This window comes from Cetorhinus maximus, chromosome 6 (assembly GCF_964194155.1).
Source record: "Cetorhinus maximus chromosome 6, sCetMax3.hap1.1, whole genome shotgun sequence".
Classification (NCBI taxonomy): Eukaryota; Metazoa; Chordata; class Chondrichthyes; order Lamniformes; family Cetorhinidae; genus Cetorhinus; species Cetorhinus maximus.
Genome location: NC_135884.1, coordinates 83,179,893 through 83,206,692, shown reverse-complemented (window position 1 = coordinate 83,206,692; position 26,800 = coordinate 83,179,893). Strand labels below are relative to the sequence as shown.

Below are 26,800 nucleotides of genomic sequence, written 5' to 3'. Positions count from 1 at the left end.
CCAGCTGGGGCCTGATCAATATTTTGTAAATTTAGCACAATGCCCTTGCTTTTTTACTCTATGCCTCATGGAATTCTGCCCTGTCAGAAACTCTGATGGGAGCAGAATCTTTAAAAGGGAAGTGGACAGATATTTGGAAAAGAAAAGCAGGGTAATAGGATTGTGGAGAGCAGGGAAAATGGCTTTATGGTCATGGGAACATGTTGAATTGAATCCAGGGGTTATAAAGGAGCTCCTGGGGACCTGGAATTGGTGTTCAATTCCCCAAATTGGCTGAGTCGCCTTTGATTGTGAGAAACAAAGTTATGTTTTAAATAGATGAGAATCATAGAATGGTACTGCACAGAAAGAGGCTATTTGACCCATCATGCCTGTGCCAGCCCTTTGAAAAAGCTATCCAATTATTCCCATTCCCCTGACCTCTCCCCATAGACCTACATTTTTTTTCAAGTATCAGATGAATAAGTTCAAAGCATTTAATTTTTTTCCCCCACCTTATAGATTCGCCCCGTTCTCTTGCAGTAAAAGAGCAGCCTGGATTCAGGGCAACCTGGAGAAGGAGTACTCGTCAATCATGGAACAGAGTTTACAGCCTGCCATCTGTCTCCACAAGTACCCTAGATCGCAGATTGAGGTATATGTGATGGTTTTGGAGAATGATGGCTCCACTCTGGCAGCTGCTTTGACTTGTGCCTCCATAGCGTTGGCAGAAGCAGGCATTGAGATGTTCGACGTGGTGGTGGGTTGCTCCTTGAGACAGTGTGGAGATGTCTCTCTTCTGGACCCGACTGCAGCCGAGGACTACAGTGCATCTAGCTCCCAGGAGGTAGATAACGGCAGCTTGACTGTGGCATTGCTGCCCACCCTTAATCAGATCTCAGGGCTGGTGTCTAAAGGAGAGTGGGAGGAGCAGACATCAGTGGAAGCAATCAAGGCTTGTGTTGAGGGCTGTCAGAAGCTGTACTCTGTAGTCCAACAGTGTCTAACCAGATCGATTAAGAGGAAGATCCCACAGCTTGTCAGTAAGGCTTAGATGCACTCATATGGACATGCCAGTAAATACATTTCTAAAAAAAGTTTCAATTTAAAATGTTTTTTTATCATTGTGTTAACTGCATCTACACAATTCAAGTTATAAAGTATCCTTTGTTAAAAGTTATCTAACGTGGAACCACCACACTATTGGATTGAAGATGGAAGTACCAGGTTCAGTTCCTCCCTCTGTGCTGTGTTGCCTGATCTGCGCTACTGCTGAAGTTGAGAAGCTGTGATAGACTTCAGTGCCCCAAGCTGGGGAAGGGATAATCACTCAGGGTTCCTGTTGCTGATTGCTGTTCAATCACTTCTGTTGGAATTGTGGATGTTGGGACGCGATTAGCTTCTTGGCTTAACTGCGATTCTCCTGCAGTCTAGGCTCAGGGTGTGAATAGAGTTCTACTCCAGTAAAGCCTGACCTTCAGGTGAAGCAGGGAGAGTATTAGAAATTGAGATCTGAAATGATATATAAGTCTCTTCACTTCTTATTTTTGCCTGGCCACAGTATTTATTTTCCTACCTCCTCTCTAAGAAGATTTCTTTTCTTTGCGCCTATGAATTAGACAACACAATCTGTCTGGTATCAGTCTAGCATTTATCCTGAATTATCCTTGTGGGTTATTAAGACACGCAGTCTATTTGATGGACAGAGATCTTCTCCAGTTGGTCCCAGATGTGGTTCTTGTTTGTACTATGTATAGAAACAAGAGGAAACTGCATGGTATAGAGAATTAGCATTGAGTGAGTGTCACCTGAGGGACTTGCTTTGAATTGGAGGCCCGATTGATGAGGTGAATAGCTACTGGCTGTAAGGCCAATGTGTTAAATGAGCTTGGGAAATCTCAACTCAGCAGCCAGTGGGCATCAGCCTTCAAAAGAAAACTGCTCAGAATTGGTGGTGCTACAGCAGCTGGTGTGAGGAGTGTAGTACTTCACACTACTGCAGTAATGGGGGCTACAGCAGATTACTGGGTAGGGTAGAGGGATTTTTGCTCCACACCCAACTTGTAATGTGCCAGACCTGGGAACGCTTGATGCTGAATGTTCAGTGTGGGAAAAGTTCATCCTGTCTGTTAATTCGCCAGCTTGTCTGTTTAATTTTTTTTTACAAATAAAATCAAAATTCCTGATGACCATTCTGTCATTGTTCTACACATGCTGAGTTGTAACCGGGGAGAAACATCTCATCAACCTCTAAGTGATAGCTATGCTGAGTTACAGTGTGGAGCATCAGAGTGGATCAGATATCAAGTTCCAATTAGCAGTGAGATGCTATTGAGTTGCCTGATCTTGGGTTAAATAATAACATGTTTGATTTTTCTTTTCACTTCTGATTGCATTCAGGACCCCTTGTAACCACTACTGGATGTATACTTTTGTGGGTGTTGGGTGAGGATAGGATTGGGCCAGGCTGTTCAATGCCCTTTCCAACACTGTCAAAACTCTCAAATAATGGTTGCATGGAGCAGCTACTGGAAAGGCTGCCAGTACGTGTGGAACTCCAGAACATTCAGAGAAGGGGGCAAGAACTTGCCCGATGCATCCTTCACCACATCCTGCACTGGTATAATTGTGAAAGAAAATATTTTTCAAACTGAAGTTATTGTTAAAGATTCTTATATTCCCCTTCTGTAATAGACCACAGATGCTTTCTCAGCAGTGACGCTGAGTCAATGATAACAGACCTCTATGGCTACTGCCCTCCCCTCTCACAATATGATACCACTGTCATCATTGGTCCTCTGAGCTTTCCTCTCTTTTTGGTTCCATGTTCATACTAAATCTTTCTACATAACCTTCATCTTCCCTGTAGCATTGAAATCAAGATGCCTCTCATTAATTGCTCGTTCCTTCCCCGGGCGGCAAAATTATAGGTTTTCCTGGGCTCCCCCTCCAATGTGCAGAACCAAAGCATGGTACGAGACAGAAGAATGGTGGCAGAGCCCAGCATGGGAGTGCAAAAGACACATTTTCAACCATCTTCAGCCAGAAGTTCCCGTTGGATGGTCCTTCTCAGCCTCCTCCTCTGGTCCCCAGCATCACAAGATGCCAGTCTTCAACCAATTCAATTTGCTGCATGTGTATCAAGAAACAGCAATGAGCAAAGGCTAAGGGTCCTGAAAACATCCTGGCTGTAGTGCTGAGATTTGTTTTTCAGGACTTGCGCATCTCTAGCCAAGCTGTTCCAGGACAGTTATAACCTTACACCCACCTGCCAATGCGGAAGATTGCCCAAGTATTCCCTGTCCGTAAAAATCAGGACAAATCCAATCTTGCCAATTACCATCTTATGTGCCTGGATCAGCAAAGTAGTGGAATGGGTCATCAGCAGTGCTGTCAAGCGGCATTTGCCCACAAATAACCTGCTTGGCCAGGACCAGCTCCTGGGCCTTGGTTCAAACATGGACAAAAAGCTGAATTCCAGTGGTAGGGTGAGAGTGACTGCCTTTGACATCAAGGCGGCATTTGATCGAATCTGGTGTCAAGGATGTCTAGTAAAATCAAAGTCATTGGAAACTCTCTACTGCTTGGAATCATACCTAGCATAGGTTGTGGCTGCCAATTACCTCAGCCTCAGACCTTTGCTGCAAGCGTTCCTCAGCGTAGCGTCCTAGGCCCAACCGTCTTCAGCTGCTTCATCAATGGTCATCATAAGATCAGAAGTAGAGATGTTCACTGGCGATTGCACAATGTTCAGCTCCATTCACAGTTTCTCAGGTAATGAAGTAGTGCCCACATGCAGCAAAACCTGCACTACATCCAGGTTTGGGTTGTTAAGTGGCAAGTAATATAAATGATACTAACATAAAACGGAATCCAAAAGTCTTCTCTAGATATAAATCTTCGATGTAAATTGTAACGGCGGTGTTGATTAGGGACCAAAAAGGAGATTTATGCATGGAGGAAGAAAGTATAGCTGAAGGACTAAATAAGTACTTTGCTTCTATCTTTATGAATGAAAGATGATGCTGCCAGAGTAATAGTGATAAAAGAAGTAATTGAGACACTGAAGGTGCTAAAAATTGATGAGACACTAGAAAGGAGATGGAAGAGAAGAACACTGTAGATGCTGGAAATCTAAAGTAACAGAAAATGCTGGAACTACTCAACAGGTTATGGCAGAATCTATGAAGAGAAACAGAGCTAATGTTTCAGGTCTGTGACCTTTCATCAGAACTTAGAAAAGTTAGTGTTGTAATAGATTTTGAGCAAAGGGTAGATGGAACAAGGACAAAGGGAAGGTCTGTTTTAGGGTAAAAGTCAGGAGAGATTGACATCATTGCTTCACCTGGAAGGATTGGGGCTCTGGACAGTGAGGAGAGAGGAGTTAAAAGGGTAGGTGTTACATCTCCTACAATTGCATGGGAAGGGGACAGGTAGGTGGTGGTGACTGAGGAGTGTATCTCAGAGGGAACAGTCTCTTCAGAATGCTCAAAGCGGAGAGGACGATGTGTTTAATGGTGGCATCACGCAGGAGATGGTGGAAAATGATCCTTTGAACAGAGGCTGGTGGGGTGAAAGGTGAGGACAAGGGAGACACTATTGTGGTTCTGGGAGGGAGGGGAAGGGCTGAGAGCAGAAGGGAAATGTGGCGCACATGGTTGAGAGCCCTGTCAACCAAAGGGGGGGGCACTCCTCAGTAGAAAAAAAGAAGACATCTCAGAAGCAATGTTGTGGAAGGCGGATGATTAGAACAGATGCGATGGAGACAGGAACTGAGAGAATGAAATGGAATCCTTACAGGGTGTAGGGTGTAAGGAAGTGTAGTCGAGGAAGCTGTGGGAGTCGGTCGGCTTATGAGTATTAGTTGATAGCCTATTGTTAGAAATAGAGACAGAGGTCAAAAAAGGGAAGAGTCGGAGATGGACCATGTGAAACTGAGAAAAAAGGTGGAAATTGGAAGAAAAGTTGATTAAATTTTTCAATTCAGGGAAGGTGAGAGCAAGACACAGCACCGATACAGTCATCGCTGTACCAGAACAAGAGTTGAGGAAGGGGGTCCGAGTAGGACTGAGGACTGGGAATAGAAATGTTCGATGTATGCTACAAAAAGACAAGCATAGTGAGGAGCCATGAAGGCACCCATAGCAACACCCTTTTATTTGGAGGAAGTGAGATGAGTTAAAGGAGAAATTGTTCAATGAGAGAACAAGTTCAGGCAGGCGGAGGAGGGTGGTGTTTGATTGGGACTGATTGGGCCTCTGTTCAAGGAAGAAGTGGAGAGCCCTCAAACTTACCTGATGGGGGATGGAGGTGTAGAAAGATTGGACATCCATGGCAAAGAGGAAACAATTAGGGCCAGAAATTAGAAACTTTTAAAGTGACGGAAGCACCAGAACAGCCACTGATGTAAGTGGGAGGAGACTGGATGAGGGAAGAAAAAAACAGTCAAGGTGGGAAGAAATCAGTTCAGTAGGGCAGGAACGGGCTGAAATGATAGGTCTACCATGGCAGTTCTGTTTACTGATCATGAGAAGGAGGTAGAAGTGGGCTGGATGGGGTTGGGGAGCTATGAGGTGGGAAGCTGTGGAGGGAAGATCACCAGAGGAGATGATATAAGTGACTGTTCTGGAAACAATGGCTTGATGTTCAGTGGTGACGTCATCGTCCAGTGGGAGATGGGAGAAGTGCCAGAGAGTTGGCGTTCAGCTTCTGCAAGGTAGAAGTCAGCTTGCAAACAGAGCACTAGTAAATGGTATTCAGACTGGAAGAAGGTGTTCCTCAGGGGTCAGTACGAGAACCACTGCTTTTCTTGACGTATATTAATGGCTTGGGAGTGCAGGGCACAATTTCAAAACCTGCAGATGATACAAAACTTGGAAGTATTGTGTACTATGAGTGATAGACCTCAAGAGGAAATACGCTGTTGATATGTGGCAGATGAAATTTAATGCAGAGAAGCGTAAGGTGACTAGTGGCAGAGTGAGGAAATGGTTAAAAGCACATGGAATACTGGACTATATAAATAGGGGTATCGCATAAAAAAGCAAAGAAGTTTTGACAAACCTTTATAAAACACTGGTTTGGTCTTAACTGGAGCATTTTGTCCAATTCTGGCCACCGCACTTTAGGAAGAATGTAAAGGCTTTAGAAAGGGTGTAGAAAAGATTTACAAGAATGATTCCAGGGATCTGGGACTTCAGTTACATGGGTCGAATGGAGAAGCTGGGACTGTTCTCCTTGTAGAAGAGGATATGTGAAATAGGTGTCCAAAATCATGAGCGGTCCAGAAAGAGTAGATAGATCAAAGCAGTGCCCATTAGCACAAGGATCAAGAACCTGAGGAAACAAAATTTAAGGTGATCGACAAAAGAACCAAAGCCGACATAAAGAAAAACTTATGACACAGGAATTGGTTACAATTGGAAAAGTATTGCCTGAAAAGGTGGTGGAGTGTTATGACGTGGCAGATGATGCACGCTAGGTGGACCAAATCCATGAGGGAAAGCTGGTTGCGCTATCACAATGGTTTTGCAATTTGTATTTTTAGGAGATGTGTGCACCGAATTTAGAAGTATAAGTCCACCAAGACTTTCAAAAATTTTAAAAATTTAATTAAAATATTTATTAACAAAAATGCAAGATGTCAAGCACATACATAAGACTACAATTACTACTATAATAATTCCTAAAATACCTAATTAATCTGACCCCAGTTACACTCCCTTTAAGGCAACAGTCCACCATAAATTTTAAATTTAAAACAAACTCAGCAAGTTAACACAATACCCTGGACAGTGGAATTCCAAATTGCTTTCCCCCAACTTCAGTTTCGTTGTATAGCAGACTCGTGCACAAATGCTGGAGGCTTCATTAAGGCTATTTCACACACTCCTGTTAGATCTTACATGGCCTTCTGACACAATCTCTCATTCTCCTTAATATATATTTATCTCTTTTTAATATGTAAATGCTATTGTTCCATATGTCTTTAAAACTATATCTTCCTCATTAGATAAAAACCTTCATGTTGCCACTATAGTCAGTAACCTTTGGGAAAAATAAACACATTCCTTAGCCTTATCTGGCTGGTTGTAAACAGACCAAGATCTCTTTGAAATCCAAATATCTCTTCACCTATCTAAAAATGCAAATCCCCTTCACACCTTACAGGCTAAGCCAGCATCCATGTTTACTCATTAGCATATCAAGTACCTAGCTTTGTTTGATGATTGCTTGATTACAAAATGTAATTAAATTACACAGACCCAACTATACTTACTTAGCCCCACAAACATAATTCACAATAAACCAGACAAATATTAGGAAAAAATGTTGGTTTCATGACAGGAGGCAGATTCAATCAGGGCTTTCAAAAGGAAATTGGATAAGCATCCGAAGGGAAAACATTTACAGAGCTGTAGGAAACATCAGGGGAGTGGGACTAGCTAAATTGCTCATGCAGAAAACTGGCATAGGCTCAAAGGGCTGAATGGCTTCTTTCTGTGCTGTAATGTTTCTGTGATTCTTTTGCACCACACATGTGACAAGCTATGACCAACTCCAGTAAAACAGTCTAACCACCTCCCCATGACATTCAACAGCATTACCATTGCTGAAACCGCACCATTACCATCCTGAGGATCACCATTAACCAGAAATTGAACTGGACCAGACATATAAATTCTGTGACTACAAGAACAGATCAGAGGCTAGGAATCCTGCAGTGAGTAACTCACTTCCTGACTCCCCTTCAGCTTGTGCACCATCTACAAGGCACAGTCACCAATGTGATGAAATATCCGCCACATGCCTGGATGAGTGTAGCTCCAACAACACTCAAAACGTTTAGTGAAATCAATGATATCACAATATTCACTCATCATATACTGTCATTTATGTCATCACTGCCTACTACAGCACCTAGCAAGCAACCTTGAGTGATAAATTATGATTGGATAGCTGGGTGCTGGATTGAATCCATGTTGCTGGGAGGGTAGATATCAATTTATTCCCAAAAAGAAAAAAATGTTCAAGTACTACTTTTAAAAAAATAAATGTTGGCCCAAATCTTCCAAGATCCAGAGTAGTGAAACCTGGACTAAGCCTGTGATGTGCTTTGGGACCCATCAGAAATTCTGACTTGCACTGTAATTGCCTGGGAAGTTTAAATTTCCAATGGATTGATTTCTGCTGCCCGGGACCTTGCGTAAATGTCTCTTACACTGATCTAGGTGTTGGAGATTTGTGCCAGATATGCAGGACTTACCTGGATACTTACCTTGACTATGTTACACTGTTTAACCTCTGATGTAACTCAATGTAACTGAACTAAGCACTGCAACCGAGCCCGCAGTCACACTTCCAGCACAACCTGACCCAACTCTTCCGCCCAACCTGCCTACCCACCCCCGATCCAGCTACTTGCTCCCATCCCACTACCTGCTCACTCACCCACTTATTTACTCACCCGCCTACTCATCCACCACTCAACTATTCACTCACTCATTCATTGAATCACCCACAAATCTACCCACCTACTTACTCACCCATCCAATCATCTACCCACACACCCCACTTATCCACCCACCACTCAACCATTCGCTCACCCACCTACTCACCCCACCTTATCAACCACTCACTCATCCACTTCCCACTCACCTGCACCAACTACTCACATCCGCTGAAAGACTTGAAACCTTTAAAAACTTAACTGAATATGACAGCTAATATCGTAAAAAGGGGCGCATGTCCTCTTTGCCCGTCCACTCCTGAACTCGTTGGTCTCCCCCTTGGATGTCTGCAGTGACCCATCGCTGCTGCTGCCAGGATTAGAAGTCCTGGCTGGAAGGGCACAAAAAAGGTTGTGGTGCAGAGGTCTTTGTAGGCAGTGGCAATGTGCCTAGCACTGACGCTGACCTGACGATCTGGGCCATTATTTATTTATTTTGTTTATTAAGTTTTAACAACAATCATAGTGAGTAACAGTACAAAAAAAAGCTTACAGTTCAGCAATATTTTAATACAGTTAATTTGGAAGAGAAGGAAAAGAAAAGTAGGAGGAAGAAAAAGGAGAGGAAAAAAAACCCTCCCCAGACCCCCCAAAAATAATAAGAAAATGAGCAATAATGATGGGTCAGATATAGGGCGGGATTCTCTGCACCCGCCCGCCCGCCGGGATTGTGTAGACCCGCCGCAAGTCAATGGACTTCTGGCTGGGGCACCACCTCACCCACGGTGGGTCACGCCCACAACAGGGGCCGGGAAATCCCGGACATAGTTTCACCTGATATAATACATACAACCTAATTAGGGTCAGTTATATGAAAGTAGAGAGCTGTAGTTCCCCAAAATAATCTAAGAAAGGTTGCCAAGCTACATAAAATCCATCAGTGTACTCTTACTCTTATAGTGTACTTTATTTTCTCAAGTTTAAGATTCTGCATACAATCTCGTACCCAATTAGTAAAAGAATGCAGGGCAGACTGTTTCCAATTTAATAGAATAATGTGTCTAGCCAATAATATTGAAAAGGCAAGTGCATCAGTCTGAGTTTTTGTAAGAGGGATACCATTTGGTTCCACTTCAAAGAGTGCTGTAATAGGAGGATGTTCAATGTTGCTACTAAAAATATGAGAGCGATGTAAAACTTTTTGTCCAAAACAAAGCCAATTTAGGACACGACCAGTGCATAATGAATTAGAGAAGCTGGGACAGTATGACATCTGTCACAGGTTGGATCAAAATTTGAATAAATCTTAAATAATTTCACTTTGGATAGATGGATACAATGTAAGACTTTAAATTGTAGCAACCCATTTCTTGCACATACAGATGAGGAATGTACGTGAGAGAGAATATACTTCCAGTTATCTTCTGATAAGTCTGAATCAAAATCTTGCTCCCAAAGGGTTTTTAAGGGCAGCGTAGTGAAAAAAAATTAGAGAATACAATTTAGAAGTGAACCTCCTAACAAAAGGATTAGTTCTAATATAATATCTATCGGTGATTTTTTAAAAAAAATTCATTCACGGGATGTGGGCTTCGCTGGCTGGGCCAGCATTTATTGCCCATCCCTAGTTGCTCTTGAGAAGGTGCCTTCTTGAACCGTTGCAGTCCATGATTTAGGGCCATAAAGGAAACAGCGATTTTTCTTTTGTGTGCAAAATCTCTGATTTGTAAGTAACGAAGGTGTGTGCAGGGCAGATCATATTTCTGAGAGAGAGAGTCAAAAGAAGCAAAAATATTATCAATATCAGTTAGCAAGGGTTTTGATGCCTCTCGCGTGCCAGACTTGAAAGGCAGAATCTCCTAATGAAGATGGAAATAAATGATTTGCATCAATAGGTCTGCATAAAGAGAGAGGTTGTAGCCCAAAGTGTGTTCTGAACTGAGTCAAAATCTTAAGTGACTGTCTAACAATAGAGTTGGAAGAAAAGTGACTGGCTGAGAAAGGAACGGAGGAGCACAACAGAGCAGGTAGAGATGTGGATTGACAGGAGGCTGCCTCCAATTGGACCCACGCAAAACTAGCTGAGTCTGAATGAAGTTGAAAAGAAATACTACAAATATTGGCAAACCAATAATAAAACTGAAAATTTGGCATTGCCAAACCACCTAAATGCTTGGGTCTTTGTAAAAAATACTCTACGAATTCTGGGTGTTTTCTTATTCCAAATAAAGGAAGAAATTAATTGAAAACAAAAACAAAAATACCTGGAAAAACTCAGCAGGTCTGGCAGCATCTGCAGAAAGGAACACAGTTAACGTTTTGAGTCCAAATGACCCTTCAACAGAACTAAGTAAAAATAGAAGTGAGGTGAAATATAAGCTGGTTTAAGGTGGGGTGGGAAGTAGAGCTGGCTCTACTTGTCCCAGCTCTACTTGTCCCGCCCCCCCTTAAACCAGCTTATATTTCACCTCTCTTCTATTTTTACTTAGTTCTGTTGAAGGGTCATTCGGACTTGAAACGTTAACTGTGTTCCTCTCCGCAGATGCTGCCAGACCTGCTGAGTTTTTCCAGGTATTTTTGTTTTTGTTTTGGATTTCCAGCATCCGCAGTTTTTTGCTTTTATCTTAGAAGAAATTAATTGGTCTGTTGCAACAAAAAATGCTTTTTAATAAACAATGGAATGCACTGAAATAAGTATAGAAATTTTGGCAAAATATTTACCTTTACAGAATTTATATGACCACCTAAAGAAAGGGGTAAGCTAGACCAACCTGCTAAGTCCTGCTTCATACGTTCCAACAAAGGGCCAAAGTTGAGCTGAAAAGGGTCTCCAAGGGATCGAGTAATTAAAATTCCTAAATATTTAAAACTGTTTACTGAGACCTTGAAGGGGAGGGAAGAGAGAAGGTAACTCTTTGCAATAGAGTTAATAGGAAAAATTTCACTCTTCTGCAAATTAATTTTAAAACCTGAAATAAGACCAAATCGCTCAAGAGTAGAGAAAATATGTGGGAGAGATGAGGCTGGATCAGAGATGTAAAGAAGATCATCAGCATATCGGGAGAGTATCCATTCGACTCTGCCCCGTATAACACTCTATAAATCTCCACAGGCCCGCAGTGAAATTTCCAGGGGCTCAATAGCAATAGTGAAAAGTAGACGGGAAAGGGGACTGCCCTGTCTGGTACCTTGAATGAGGTCAAAGAGTTTAGAGTGGATATTATTTGTATGCACTGAAGTAACCGGAGAGGGATACAATAGTTTTATCCATTTTATAAAAATGGGTCCAAATCCAAATTTTTGAAGAGTGAGGAAAAGGTAGTCCCATTCCAATCTATCAAAAGCCTTTTCTACATCCATAGTTATAAGAACCTCAGGGAGAGGAGTAGTTGAATGCGTATCAATAATATTGAAAAGACGCCTTAAATTAGAGAAGGATTGCCTGCCCTGAATAAAATATGTCTGGTCAGGAGAGATAATAGATGGAAGGACAGGTTCAAGACGGTGGGCTAAGGCTTTATCTAGTATCTTGACATCCACATTTAAAAGGGAATGGGCTGGTATGATCTGCAATGTGAAGGATCCTTATCCCTCTTTAAAATGGACAAAGATGCCTCGCGCAGCGTTTTAGAGAGAATGCATTCCAAAAACAAAGACAGTAATAATGGAGAAAGTTGTGATGAGAATTTTTTTACAAAATTCTATTGAAAATCCATCAGGCCCTGGTGCCTTATTACATTGCATGGATTTAATTGCTTTTCTGGAAGTGTGGTGGAGGCAGGCTCAATTGAGGCATTCAAGAGGGCATTAGATGATTATTTGAATAGAAACAATGTGCAAGGGTACAGGGGAAAGGCAGGGCAACGGCACAAGGCCATAATTCTCATTTGGAGAGCCAGTGCAGAAATGATGGGCCGAACGGGCTCCTTATGTGCTGTTAAGATTCTGTGATTCATAGAGTCAGACGTTGGAGCTGGGATGTCAATATTATCAAAAAAGATTGTGAAATAAACCAGGATCTGTAAAGGAGTCTGAGGTACAAACCGTGGAATAAAAAAGTTTGAATTGATCATTGATCCCCTGATGATCGGTGGTGGTTGACCCTGTTGGAATGGTGATTTCAGTAATAAGTTGAGAGGAAGCAGACAGGCGAAGCTGGTGAGCCAGGAGCCTACAGGTTCTTTCACTATGCTCGTAGAATGTACCACGTGATATAAGTATAAGTTTTCCTGTTTGCCTAGTGGAAAGAAGATCAAATTCAGTCTGTAGAGCCAGGCGCTGTTTGTATAATACTGGGGTAGGTGCAATAGCGTACTGCTGGTCCACTAAGAGAATTTGGTCAATCAGTTGGGACAATTTTGAGGTATTGCCTTTGTTAAGTTGAGCATTTTATGAAATTATTTGTCCACGTGGGTAAGTCTTCATACTCGCTCAGACAGTAACAAAGGAAATATCTGGAGTCATATTAAATTCTATAAAAGTATCTATTTGCGAGGAAATGAATTTAGTAAAATCCGAGTCCGCCAGAAGAGAATCAAGATGTTGTGATGGATGAGAAACAGATTGGTCATGGAATCGTATTGCTAAAACTAAGGGGACATGATCAGAGATCACAAAACTATTATATGCGCAAGATTGAATAAACGGGAGCAGCCTCTTGTCAAGGAAAAAATAGTCAATACGCGAATACGTGTGATGAACAGGAGAGATAAAGGAGTATTGTCTTGCTGATGGTTGTAGAAAACGCCATGAGTCTACCAATCCGTGTGTATCCAAAAATGACCTGATGGCGGAGGCTGATTTTGACATTGGAACAGATTTTGTGGATGAGCGATCTAAATTTGGGTTAAGAACACAGTTCAAATCTCCTCCAAGAAGTAAATGATATGAGTCTAAATCAGGTATGGAAAATAAGAAATTTGAAATGAAATGGTGATCATCCCAGTTGGGTACATTAGCTAGGCTCAATGGACAGTTAAAAAGCCTGCCTTGTACTTTAACATAGTGGCCATCAGGGTCAGCTGTAACCTGAGAGTGAACAAAGGGAATGCCTTTATGAGTTAGAATTGCCACACCTCTCGCTTTACTATGAACATTAGAACGAAGCACCTGCCCAACTCAACCCTTCCGCATTTGAAAATGGTCAGATGTACATAAGTGAGTTTCCTGCAGGAAGGTAATACCCACTTCCAAATGTTGTAAATGAGAGAGAATTTTATTTCTTTTAACTGGGTGATTTAGACCTTTCACATTCCAGGTGATAAAATGGATTGGACACCCACCCTGTGAGACCTTAATATTAGTGGACATTATGGTAATAAAAGCATATCAAAGCATATGGCCCCCATAGGTTAACCAATACAAATAAAGGATTAACTATTTTTGGACCAGACCTGAAGAATGTTAAAAACTGACCAAAAGGAAAGTATATATGTATATTTGGAAAAAAAACTAGAAAAAGAGAAAAGGGAGAAAAAACAGAATAAGGAGGGGAATAAGGAAAGAAAAGCCTACATCACCTCCCCAAACGAGGTGAATGCTACTGTACAGCTATTGTACTGTTCATACCTATCTTACCAGTTTGTCTTGAAAAGACAGCCCACATTAAGGCAATATACAATCAAATATCCCAAACAAAAGTATTGTAAAGCTGAGCATATGCTAAACAAGGTGCAAAATCTGTCCAGAAGCAACAGTTTTGTAATACAGTACTCAACAGAGAGGGAGAATATAAAGAGAGGTTCAACTCTCAAAGAATTCAATTGCACATGTGGTAAAAGGTAAAGAATAAACATCCATAGATAGGGTTTATGTAAAATGCAGTTTGTACATAAGATACAAAGAGATTGGTATAACCAACAAAACCTATTGTGTAAAAGCATAGTTACCTAATTAAGCATTGAGTGCCATTTTGTCCTGGGTGAAGCCATGATATGACTTGTTAAGAGAAGGTACAATTAAGTCCTTGAAAAAGGCTGAAACTTCTTACGGCATGTTGAAAATCTTATTCACTCTGTTGAAAGTTACATGCAGGCGAGCAGGGTGGAGAAAGCCATATTTAAGTCCAGCTTCACGCATTTGGGCTTTAACAGATTTGTATCTTCCATGGCGCTGGGCTGGATCCACGCTGAGGTCAGGGCAGATGAATATCTTGCTTCCACAAAAGTATAGTTGACTTTTTTCTCTATACAGACGCATAATTCGCTCCTTCACTCTACAGTGATGCAGTCATAGTATTATCGGCCTTGGGGGCTCAACATACTGTGGCTTTGATGCTAAAGAGCGATGGGCTCAATCCACTCCCGCAGGTGAATCGACACTCTCCTTGTCGAAAACCTCCAAAAGAAGTGCTGCAGTAAAAGTTGTAGGGTTTCCCTGTTCCGCATTCTTGGGCACCGAGAGAATCCTTAAATTTTGCCTTCGGCTGTGATTCTCCAGGCCGTTCACCTTCGTCAGCAATTTTGTATTTTGGGCTTCCAGCTGGGTGTAGCGGGTCTCCAGATCCGAAATTCTGTTGCTTGGGTCAGTAGCTGACTGTTCAACATCCCATAGTCTTTGAGTGAAGGAGGCAATAGAAGCTTGTAGAGTAACAACAGAGCCTTGTAGAGTAAAAACAGAGGCTTGTAGAGTAGCAACAGAGGAACGCAGTTCTGAACAGAGTCGAGAAAATTAAGCGAGAATAGTGCTCTATAAGTGAGCAAGTGTGCTGACACAGTTAAATTTAGCATGGGAAACCGCCATATTGTTATCAGCTGTAGTATTGGACACTGCAGTCGATAAAGCATCAGCCGGGCCATTATTTTAATATTTTATGCAGCAGGGTGAACTTTACAGTTACGCCTCAAGAAAAGACCTTCAAAATTTGCAGGTATTCTAACCAGTTTGCATAATGAATTTAATCACAGCACTGACAAAAAATACCAACATTCAACATGCATGTACTTTGTAAAGATCAGCCACATACAGACCTTGTTGACTCTTTTTTTAATTCATTCACAGGATGTGGGCTTCGCTGGCTGGGCCAGCATTTATTGCCCATCCCTAGTTGCCCTTGAGAAGGTGGTGGTGAGCTGCCTTCTTGAACCGCTGCAGTCCATGTGGTGTAGGTACAACCACAGTGCGGTTAGGAAGGGAGTTCCAGGATTTTGACCCAGTGACAGTGAAGAAACGGCGATATATTTCCAAGCTGTCCTTCAGAATGGCACTACAATATCAGCCTAGATTATGTGTCCTAGATTATATGTCAAGTCTAGAAGTGGAACTTGAATCCACAACTACCAGTACAATTCAGCAAACATTGACCCTAAGTTTAATAAAAACTAAAGCTGCTGGAAGTAGCAGGTCATGCAGCATCCATGGCAAGAGAAACAGAGTTAATCGTTGATGAAAGGTCACAGACTTAAAACATTAACTCTTGTTTCACTTTCCACAGACCTGCTGAGTATTTGTAGCATTTTCTGTTTTTATTTTGTTGTGCAACTCTTCTGTTTGCCTTCCCCAAATGAATTGCCTCACAATTCTACCGATTGAATTCCATTTGCCACCTTTCAGTACAGCTGATGCCTCCCTCACTAAAAATCACAAAGCTTTACTAAATGACAATGAAAAATGCCCTTCAGAATTTTTTGCAATAATTTGTTCAGCACCGAAGTTTGGCTGACTGGCTTCTAATTGGCCAGTCTATTCCAGTTAGCAGTCTTTCAGTCCTCTGGAACCACACCTGTAGCCACAGAGAATTAGCAAATGATGGCCAAAACCTCTGCTGGTTTGTCCCTTGCTTCTCTTCACAGCTTGAGATGCATTTCATCTAGGCCTGGTGATTTATCTATTTTCAAAGATGCAAAACCCCTTGATATTTTCTCTCATTTATCTCAGATGGCTAGAGTGTGATGCAGAATGATGCCAATGGTGTGGGCTCAATCCCTGTACTGGTTGTGGTAGTTCATGGAGGCCTGTCTCCCCGCCTTGTCCCACGCTTGTGGAGTGGTATAACCAATATATATATATATATATATATATATAACAATTGTCTCTCTCTAATGGAGAGAGATGCCAATGGTGCTTTATGGACAATGGTTAATCACTTTATCTTACCTCATATTTATCTCATACAATATTCCACATTCCTCCTCTGTAACTACGATTTCTGCATCATTCCCCTCTTTTGTGAAGACAGATGAAAAGTATCCTTTAAAAATCATGTCCAAATCTTCCGCCTCCACACACTGGTTACTTTTTTGGTCTCTAATGGACCCTACTCTTTCTTAAGTTATCCTCTTGCTCTTTATGTGTTTATTAAACACTCTTGGGCTTTCCTTAATTTTACATGTCTTTATTATGCCTTCTCTTTGTTTTCCTAATTTCCTTTTTCATTTCACCCATGTACTTTCTATGCCCTAGGCTTTCTGCAGTATTGCGTTCTTGGTATCTGACATAAACGTCCCTTTTTTGCCTTATCCTAAGTTGTATAATGTTTGACATACAAGGGACTCTAGATTTGGGAGTCCCACTCTTTTTCTTAGTAGAAATACGTTTGCTCTGATCTCTCACTACCTCTTCCTTGAATACTTCCATCTGCTCTGCCACTGATTTTCCTTCAAGTTGTTGTTTCCAGTCCACTTTTGCTAAATCACATTTGAGCTTCATAAAATTGTCCTTTCCTCCTTATTTGAGAACTTTTACTCCTAGTCAATCTTTGATCTTTTTCATGACAACACTAAATCCAACTGAACTATTATCACTACTGTCAAAATACTCTCCCACTGATAACCCTTGCACCTGCCCAGCTTCATTCCCTCCACAGAGCTGACTGGACTTGCTGAGTGTTTCCAGCATTTTCTGTTGTTCTGTGTCCCTGTCTTTTCTTATGGTTTTTTGGTTGAGTTGACTTGAGTCATTCTCTGCAATCAGAATAAAGTCAGACTAACCTGCACACACAAGACAGTGAAATTCATGATGCTGTTCATATTCTTGAGGAGGAAAAGAATTGTCATGGCATCACCAGCAATATAACAGGGGGGGCATGAGATTTTTAGATATTGCTTAATGAAATCCATGATATGACAATAATCACACTTTATGATATCACTGCCTGCTGCAGTGTTTGGCAACCAACCTTGAGCAGTGAGTTATGAGCTGCCATTAGCTCAATGCTGGATTTACTCTGCGTTGTTGGTAAGAAGTAGATATCAATTTATTCCAAAAAAAAAATTGCTCAAGTACTTCACAAAACATTTTTAAGTTATTTTAACAGGGTTTTGTGCAGCTCTGCAGCATTACCTCCCCAAAAAAAACTTCAAAACACACAGGGTTACGAACCATGTTTTTCTTTATTCGTTCACATGATGTGGGCGTCGCTGGCAAAGCCAGCGTTTGTTTCCCATTCCTAAATGCTCTTGAGAAGCTGGTGGTGAGCTGCCTTCTTGAACTGCTGCAGTCCACATGGCGTAGGTACACCCGCAGTGCTGCTAGGGAGGGAGTTCTAGAATTTTGACTCAGCGATCTGTGGAGGAACAGAGATATATTTCCAAGTCAGGATGGTGTGTGGCTTGGAGGGAAACTTGCAGGTGGCAGTGTTCCCATGCACCCGATGTCCTTGCCCTTCTAGGTGGTAAGAGGTTGTGGGTTTGGAAGGTGCTGGGGACTTACTGCAGTGCATCTTGTTGATAATATACAGTGCTGCCACTGTGCGTCGGTGGTGGAGGGCGTGAGTGTTTAAGGTAGTGAATGGGGCACTGATCAAGCGAGCTGAGTTTTCCTGGATTGTGTCAAGCTCTTGAGTGTTGTTGCAGGCACAGTCATCCAGGCAATTGGAGAGTATTCCATCATACTCCTGACGTGTGTCTATAGATGGTGGACCTGCTCTGTGGAGTCAAGAAGTGAGTTACTCATTTCAGAATTCTCAGCCTCTGACCTGCTTTTGTAGCCACAGTCCTTATATGGCCAGTTCAGTAAAGTTTCAGGTCAATGGTAACCCCCAAGATATTGATATAGGGGGAGGGCGGGGTTCAGCAATGGTATGGTCGATGAATGTCAAGGGGAGATGGTTAGATTCTCTCTTGTTGGAGCTGATCATTGCCTGGCACTTGTGTGGCATAAAGGTTACTTGCCACTTATTAGACCCGCCCATATGGACATGGACTGCTTCAGTATCAAAGGAGTCATGAATGGTGCTGAACATTGTGCAATCATCAGTGAACATCCCCACTTCTAACCTTATGATGGAGGGAAGGTCTTTAATGAAGCAGCTGAAGATGTTTGGGCCTAGGACTCTACCCTGAGGAAATCCTCTAGCAATGTCCTGGGGCTAAGATGATTGACCTCCAACAACCATAACCATCATCCTTTATATGGACCAGGGGAGTGTTTTGCCTTTATTCCCATTGACTTCAATTTTACTTGGGCTCCTTTATGCCACACTTGGTGAAATGTTGCATTGATGTCAAGGGCCATCACTCTCAACTCATCCTTTGGGTTCAACTCTCTTGTCCATGTTTGGACTGAGATTACAATGTGGTCTGGAGCTGAGTGGCCCTGGCAGAATTCAAACTGAGCATCGGTGAGCAGGTCTTTGCTGACTAAGTGCCACTTGATAGCATTGTCAATGACACTTTAATCATCTTGCTGATGATTAAGAGAAGGCTGGTGGGGTGCAATCGGCCGACTAGATTTGTCCTGTTTTTTTTTTAAAAACAGGACATGCCTAGACAATTTTCCATGTTGCCAGGTAGATGTTGTCAGTGTTGTAGCTGTACTGGAACAGCTAGGCTAGGGGCACAGCTAGTCTGGAATATAAGTCTTCAGTACAACAGCCAGGAGTCAGAGGTACTCATAGTCTTTGTAGCATCCAGTGTCTTCAATAATTTCTTGATATCACATGGAGTGAATTGAATTTGCTAAAGACTGGCATCTGTGATGGTAGAGGCCTCAGGTGGAAGCTGAGATTGATTATCCACTCAGCATTTCTGGCTGAAGATTGCTGCAAATACTTCAGCCTTGCCTTTTTCACTAATTGCTGGGTTCCCCCATCATTGAGAATGACGATATTTGTGGAGCCTCCTCCTCCAGTTAGTTGTTTGATTATCCACCTTCATTGACGACTAGACATGGAAGGACTGCAGAGCTTTGATCTGATCCATTGGTTGTGGGATCACTCATCTCTGTCTATTGCATGATGCTTCCGCTGTTTGGCATGCAAGTAGCCCTGTGTTGTAGTTTCACTAGGTTGGCACCTCATTTTTAGGTATGCCTAGTGCTGCTCTCCTATACTCCCTCTCCTACACTGCTCTTGAACCAGGGTTGGCCCTGACTTGATGGTAATGGTTGAGTGAGGGATATGTCAATCCATAAGGTTACAGATTGTTGTGGAATACAGTTATGCTGCTGTTAGTGGCCCACGATGTCTCATGGATGTACAGTTTGAGCAGGTAGATCTGTTCCGAATCTATCCCATTTAGCACAGTGGTAGTGCTACACAACACGATAGACGGTATCCTCAGTGCGAAGAGGGGACTTCACCTCCACAAGGACTGTGCGGTAGTCACTCCTACCAATACTGTCGTGGCCAGATGTATCTGCAACAGGTACATTGGTGAGGACGAGGTCTTGTAGATTTCTGCCTCTTGTTGTTCCCTCACCACTTTGGCAAAAATGTCCTTCAGGATTCGGTCAGCTCAGGTTGCTATGGAGCCACTCTTGGTGGTGAGCATTGAAGTCCCCCACCCAAAGTACATTCTGCGCCTTAGCCCCTTTCAAATGGTGTTCAACATGGAGGAGCACTGATTCATCAGCTGAGGGAGGACAGTAGGTGGTAATCAGCTAGAGGCTTCCTTGCCCATGGACTGATGCCATGAGACTTAGAGGTGGATAGAGATGGTCTTGGAGATGGCATAGATATGAAATCAGAAGCTCATCTCAGGATCAAATGCGACAACAAGGTTGCAAACAGATGGACTTAATCTCAGACTGTTGCCAGGGAGAGGGATGGAGTTGGTAGTTAGGGAATGGAGTTTGGAGCGGGGACTGAAAACAATGGCTTCACCTTCCCAACAGTTAGTGGGAGCAAGTTTCTGCTCATCCAGTACTGGATGTAAGATAAGTGGAGATAATTTAGCAACAGTGGAGGAGTCAAGAGTGCTGGTGGTGAAGTAGAGCTGGGTGTGGTCAGGGTACACATGAAAACTAACACTGTGCCTTCAGATGATGTCACCAAGGGTCAGCATCAGGATGAGAAATAGGACGGGCCAAGGATTGTTCCTTGGGGTCACCAGAGGTATCAGTGTGGGAGCAGGAAGAGAAACCATTGTAAGTGATTCTCTGGCTATGACTAGATGGATAAGAATGGAACCACGTGAGAGAAGTCCCATCCAGCTGGATGGCAATGAAGAGGCTTTGAAGGAGGATGTTGCGGTCAAACCACGTCAGTGATTACAGACAGGTTGAGAAGGACAAGGAAGAAAATTTACCTTTGTCACAGTCACACAGGGTTTTATTTGTGACCTGTGATAAGAACTGTTTCATTACTGTGGCAAGGTGGAAACCTAATTGGAGGGATTCCAACATGGAGTTGCGGGAAAGATGGGGACAGATTTGGGGGGCAACAAGTTCAAGAACTTTGGCGAGGAAAGGAATGTTTAGAGATGGAATGGTAGTGTGCAAGGACAGAGTGGGTCAAGGGTTGTTTATTTTTTGAGGGGTGATGACAGCAGATTTAAGGGAGAGAGTGACAAGCCCTGAAAAGAGCAAACCATTTACAATATCAGTTAACATGGGGACCAGGAAGGAAGTGAGGTGATCAGCAGTTTAACGGGAATAGGATTGAGGAACAGGTGGTGAGTCTCAAGGACAAAATGAGCTCAGAGAGGGCAAGAGAGGAGGGAGGACAGAAACTAGAGAAAGATGTGAGTTTGAGGCTAGGGCAGGGAGGAGCATTAATGGAAGTTTGGCCAGGTGGGCGAGTGGAACGCAGTGGAGTGGCAGAAACAGCTGATTGGATGGTCTCAATCTTAGTGACAAGGAAATCAGTGAGCTTTGCATTTGTTGTGAGAGGTGAGGGCGGGAGTGTACAGGGGAGAGGGGCTTAAGAAGACAGTTTGCAGTAAAGAAGAGAAGCCAGGAGTTATCTTTACATTCCAGGATGATCCTGGAATAGTGAGCAGTTTTAGCAGATCAGAGTAGGACCCAGGCAGATCTGATGGTGGATGGTGAAACCAGTTGTCTGCCATATCTATGCCCCTTGGGTGGAGATGAGGGGCGGAATTTTTCATACTAGAGACTAAGTGCGGGGCAGGTTCTTGCACCAGATCATTTGCTTTTCAGCTCATTATTTATACATCAGCAAGGAGCTTGTCAAATCTCATGGCGGGGCGGGCAGTGATTCGTCCGCCCCACTGTTACCTCATGATGTCGAAGGTCCAGGCACCCACACACACAGTCACTCTCTGCAGGACAGGTGTTACATACGAACAAGGAGCAAGAGTAGGCCACCCAGCCCCATGAGCCTGTTCTGCCATTTAATGAGATCATGGCTGATCTGATAGTAACCTGAAATCTGCACCCCACCTACGCCTGATAACCTATCATCCCCTTGCTTACCAAGAATCTATCCACCTCTGCCTTAAAAATATTCAAAGACTCTGCTTCCACCGCTTTTTCAGGAAGAGAGTTGCAAAGTCTCATGACCCTATGAGTGAAAAAATGTTGCCTCATCTGTCATGAAGAGATTAATGTCTATAATGTTATTAGAAATTATTTTTTAAAATGGAGTTTAGTGGTGTCTGCGTCTATATGTGTGTGTATGTGTGTGTGCCTTAATTGGATTAAAGCCAGCTGGTCTACAGTTTCCCCCTGGGATTTGAACAACTCGACCTTTACTATCCGCTGTGTCATAATCTCCAATTTAAATGGGTGACACCTTATTTTTGAACAGTGACCCCGAGTTCTAGATTTTTCCACAAGAGGAAACATTCCCTCTACATCCACCCTCTCAAGACCCCTCAGGATGTTATATGTTTCAATCAAGGCACCTCTTATTATTCTAAACTCCAGCGGATACAAGTCCATCCTTTCCTCATAAGACAACCCATCTATTCCAGGTATTAGTCAGGTAAACCTTCTCTGAACTGCTTCAAATGCATTTACATCCTTCCTTAAATAAGGTGACCAATACTGTACACAGAAATCCAAATGTGGTCTCACTTGTGTCCTGTGCAAATGAAGCATAACCTCCCTACTTTTGTATTCAATTCCCCTCGCAATGAATGATAACATTCTATTAGCTTTCCTAATTACTTGCTGTACTTGCATAGTAACCTTTTGTGATTCATGCACTAGGACACCCAGATCCCTCTGCACTTCAGAGCTCTGCGTTGTCTTGCCATTTAGATAATATGCTTCTCTTTTATTCTTCCTGCCAAAATGGACAATTTCACATTTCCCACATTATACTCCATTTGCCAGATCTTTGCCCACTGACTTTACCTATCTATATGTTTTTGTAGCCTCCTTATGTCCTCTTCACAATTTACTTTCCTACCTATCTTTATGTTATCAACAAATTTGGCAACCATTCCTTCAATCCTTTCATCCAAGTCATTTATATAAATTGTAAACAGTTGATGTCCCAGCACTGATCCCTGTGGCACACCACTCGTTACATCTTGCCAACCTGAAAAAGACCCATTTATGACTGCTTTCTGCTTCCTGTTAGCTAGCCAATTTTCTATCCATGCTGCGCTGATATGTTATCCCCTATACCATGGGCTTTTATTTTCCGCAATAACCTTTGATGTGACACTTTATCAAATGCTTTCTGGAAATCTGTGTACAGTACATTCACTGGTTCTCCTTTATCCATAGCATATGTTACTTCCTCAAAGAACTCCAATAAGTTGTTTAAACATGATTTCTCTTTCACAAAACCATGTTGACTCTGCCTGATTACCTTAAGCTTATCCAAATGCCCTGCTTTAACTATTTTAATAATAGCTTCTAACATTTTCCCTATGACAGATATTAAGCTAACTGACCTGTAGTTTCCCACTTTCTGTCTCCCTCCCTTTTTGAATAATGGAGTAATGTTTGCTATCTTCCAATCTAATGGGACATTCCCTTAGTCAACGGAGTTTTGGAAAATTAAAACCAATGCATCAACTATCTTACCAGACACTTCTTTTAAGACCCTAGGATGAAGACCATTAGGACCCAGGCTCTTGCCAGCTCACAGCTCCAACAATTTACTCAGTACTGCTTCTCTGGTGACTGTAATTTTCCTGACTTCCTTCCCCACTTCCATTTCCTGGTTTATAGCTGCTCCTGGGATGATAGTTCTATCCTCTGTAGTGAAAACTGATGCAAAATACCTGTTTAATTCATCTGCCATCTGCTTGTTTTCCATTATCAATTCTCCAGACTCACTTTCTGTAGGATGAACGCTCACTTTGTTAACTCTTTTCTTTATAAAATATTTATAAAAACTCTTGCTATCTGTTTTTATATTTCTGGCTAGCTTTCTCTATACTCTATCTTTTTCCCTCCTTATTAGCCTTTTGGCCATTCTTTGCTGTTCTTTATATTCTGTCCAATCTTCTGACCTGCCACCTGTCTTTGCACAATTATATGCTTTTTCTTTAAGTTTGATACTATCTTTAATCTTTCTAGTTAACCATTGATGGTGTGTCCGTCCCTTGGACTTTTTCTTACTCATTGGAATGCATCTATTCTGTGCATTCTGAAATAATCCCTTAAATGTTAGCCACTGTATCTCTATTGATCTATCCCTTAACCTAATTTGCCAATTCATTTTAGCTTCCTCAGCTTTCATGTCCTCAAAACTTCCCATATTTAAGTTTAACAAACTAGTATCATACCCACTCCTTCTCCCTCACACTGAATGTAAAATTCAATCATATTATGATTGCTGCTACCTAGGAGCGCCTTCACCATGAGATCATTAATTACTCTCATCTCATTGCACAATACCAGGTCTAGAATAGCCTGCTCCCTTGTTGGCTCAAGAACATGCTGTTCTAAGAAACTATCCTGAAAACATTCAATGTATTCCTCATCTAGGCTTTTTTTGCCCATCTGACTTTTCTAGTCTATACGTAATTTAAAATCTTCCATGATCATCACCATGCCTTTCTGACAAGCTCCAATTGTTTCTTCCTTTATGCTCCACCCTACAGTGCGGTTACTGTTAGGGGGCCTTTACACAACTCCCACAAGTGACTTCCTCCCTTTACATTTCTCATCTCTACCCAAACCGTTTTCATATCCTGGTTTCCTGAACTTAGGTCATCCCTCTCTATTAGCTAATACCATCATTAACTAACAGAGCCACCCCTCCACCTTTTCCACTCTTCCTGTCCTCCCTAAATATCCTGTACCCTTCAAAATTCAGGTCCGAATCCATGTCCTCCTGCAGCTATAAGACCATAAGACATAGGAGCAGAAATTAGGCCATTCGGTCCATCAAGTCTGCTCCGCCATTCAGTCATGGCTGATAAGTTTCTCAACCTCATTCTCCCACCTTCTCCCCGTAACCTTTGATCCCCTTACCAATCAAGAACCTATCTATCTCGGTCTTAAATACACTCAATGACCTGGCCTCCACAGCCTTCTGTGGCAATGAATTCCATAGATTTACCACTCTCTGGCTAAAGAAGTTTCTACTCATCTCTGTTCTAAGAGGTCTTCCCTTTACTCTGAGGCTGTGCCCTCGGGTCCTAGTCTCTCCTACTAATGGAAACATCTTCCCCACGTCCACTCTATCCAGGCCTTTCAGTATTCTGTAAGTTTCAATCAGATCCCCCCTCATCTTTCTAAACTCCATCGAGTATAGACCCAGAGTCCTCAAACATTGCTCATATGTTAAGCCTTTCATTCCTGGGATCGTTCTCATGAATATACTCTGGACCCTCTCCAGGGCCAGCACATCCTTCCTGAGATACGGGCCCAAAATTGCTCACAATATTCTAAATGTGGTCTGACCAGAGCCTTATAAAGCCTCAGCAGCACATCCCTGCTTTTATATTCTAGTCCTCTCGAAATAAATGCCAACATTGCATTTGCCTTCCTAACTACCGACTCAACCTGCAAGTTAACCTTAAGAGAATCCTGGACTAGGATTCCCAAGTCCCTTTGCACTCCAGATTTCTGAATTCTCTCCCCATTTAGAAAATAGTCTATGCCTCTGTTCTTCCTACCAAAGTGTATGACCTCACACTTGCCCACGTTGTATTCCATCTGCCATTTCTTTGCCCATTCTCCTCACCTGTCCAGATCCTTCTGCAGCCTCCCCACCTCCTCAATACTACCTGTCCCTCCACCTATCTTTGTATCATCTGCAAACTTAGCCAGGATGCCCTCAGTTCCTTCATCTAGATCATTAATGTATAAAGTGAAAAGTTGTGGTCCCAACACTGACCCCTGCGGAACTCCACTAGTCACCGGCCGCCATCCTGAGAAGGACCCCCTTATCACCACTCTCTGCCTCCTGCCAGACAGCCAATCTTCTATCCATGCTAGTACCTTGCCTCTAACAACATGGGCTCTTATCTTACTGAGCAGCCTCCTGTGCGGCACCTTGTCAAAGGCCTTCTGGAAGTCCAAGTAGATAACATCCATTGGCTCTCCTTTGTCTAACCTACTCGTTACCTCCTCAAAGAATTCTAACAGATTTGTCAGGCATGACCTCCCCTTGATGAAACCATGCTGACTTTGCCCTATTTTATCATGCACTTCCAAGTATTCTGAAATCTCATCCTTAATAATGGACTCTAAAATCTTACCAACGACTGAGGTCAGGCTAATTGGCCTGTAATTTCCCGTCTTTCGCCTCACTCCCTTCTTAAACAGGGGGGTTACATTAGCGATTTTCCAGTCCTCTGGGACCCTCCCTGACTCCAGTGATTCCTGAAAGATCACCACTAACACCTCCACTATCTCTTCAGCTATCTCCTTCAGAACTCTGGGGTGTAATCCATCTGGCCCAGGTGATTTATCCACCTTCAGACCTTTCATTATTCCTAGCACCTTCTCCTTGGTAATGGCCACCATACTCACCTCTGCCCCCCCGACTCTCTTGAACTTTGGGGATGTTACTCGTGTCTTCCATCATGAAGACTGACGCAAAGTACCTATTCAGTTCCTCCGCCATTTCTTTGTTCCCCACTACTACTTCTCCAGCGTCATTTTCCAGTGGCCCAATGTCCACTTTTGCCTCTCTCTTACCCTTTATATATCTAAAAAAACTCTTGCAATCTTCTTGTATATTACTGGCTCGTTTACCCTCATATTTAATCTTCTCCCTCCTTATTTCTTTTTTAGTTGTCCTCTGTTGGTCTTTGTAGGCTTCCCAATCCCTTGGTTTCC

At 42.5% G+C, this 26,800-nt stretch overlaps 1 protein-coding gene across 1 annotated transcript in view; it reads left to right on the top strand.

Moving 5' to 3' along the window:
• Positions 1–504: 504 nt before the first annotated feature.
• The window catches only part of setd6 (SET domain containing 6, protein lysine methyltransferase), a 60,240-nt gene continuing 33,944 nt past the window's right edge, over positions 505–26,800 (top strand). The window contains exon 1 of the mRNA XM_078543921.1: positions 505–826. Coding sequence (XP_078400047.1) covers positions 575–826 — 252 coding nt within the window. The 5' untranslated portion in view covers positions 505–574. The remainder of the gene's footprint in view (positions 827–26,800) is intronic.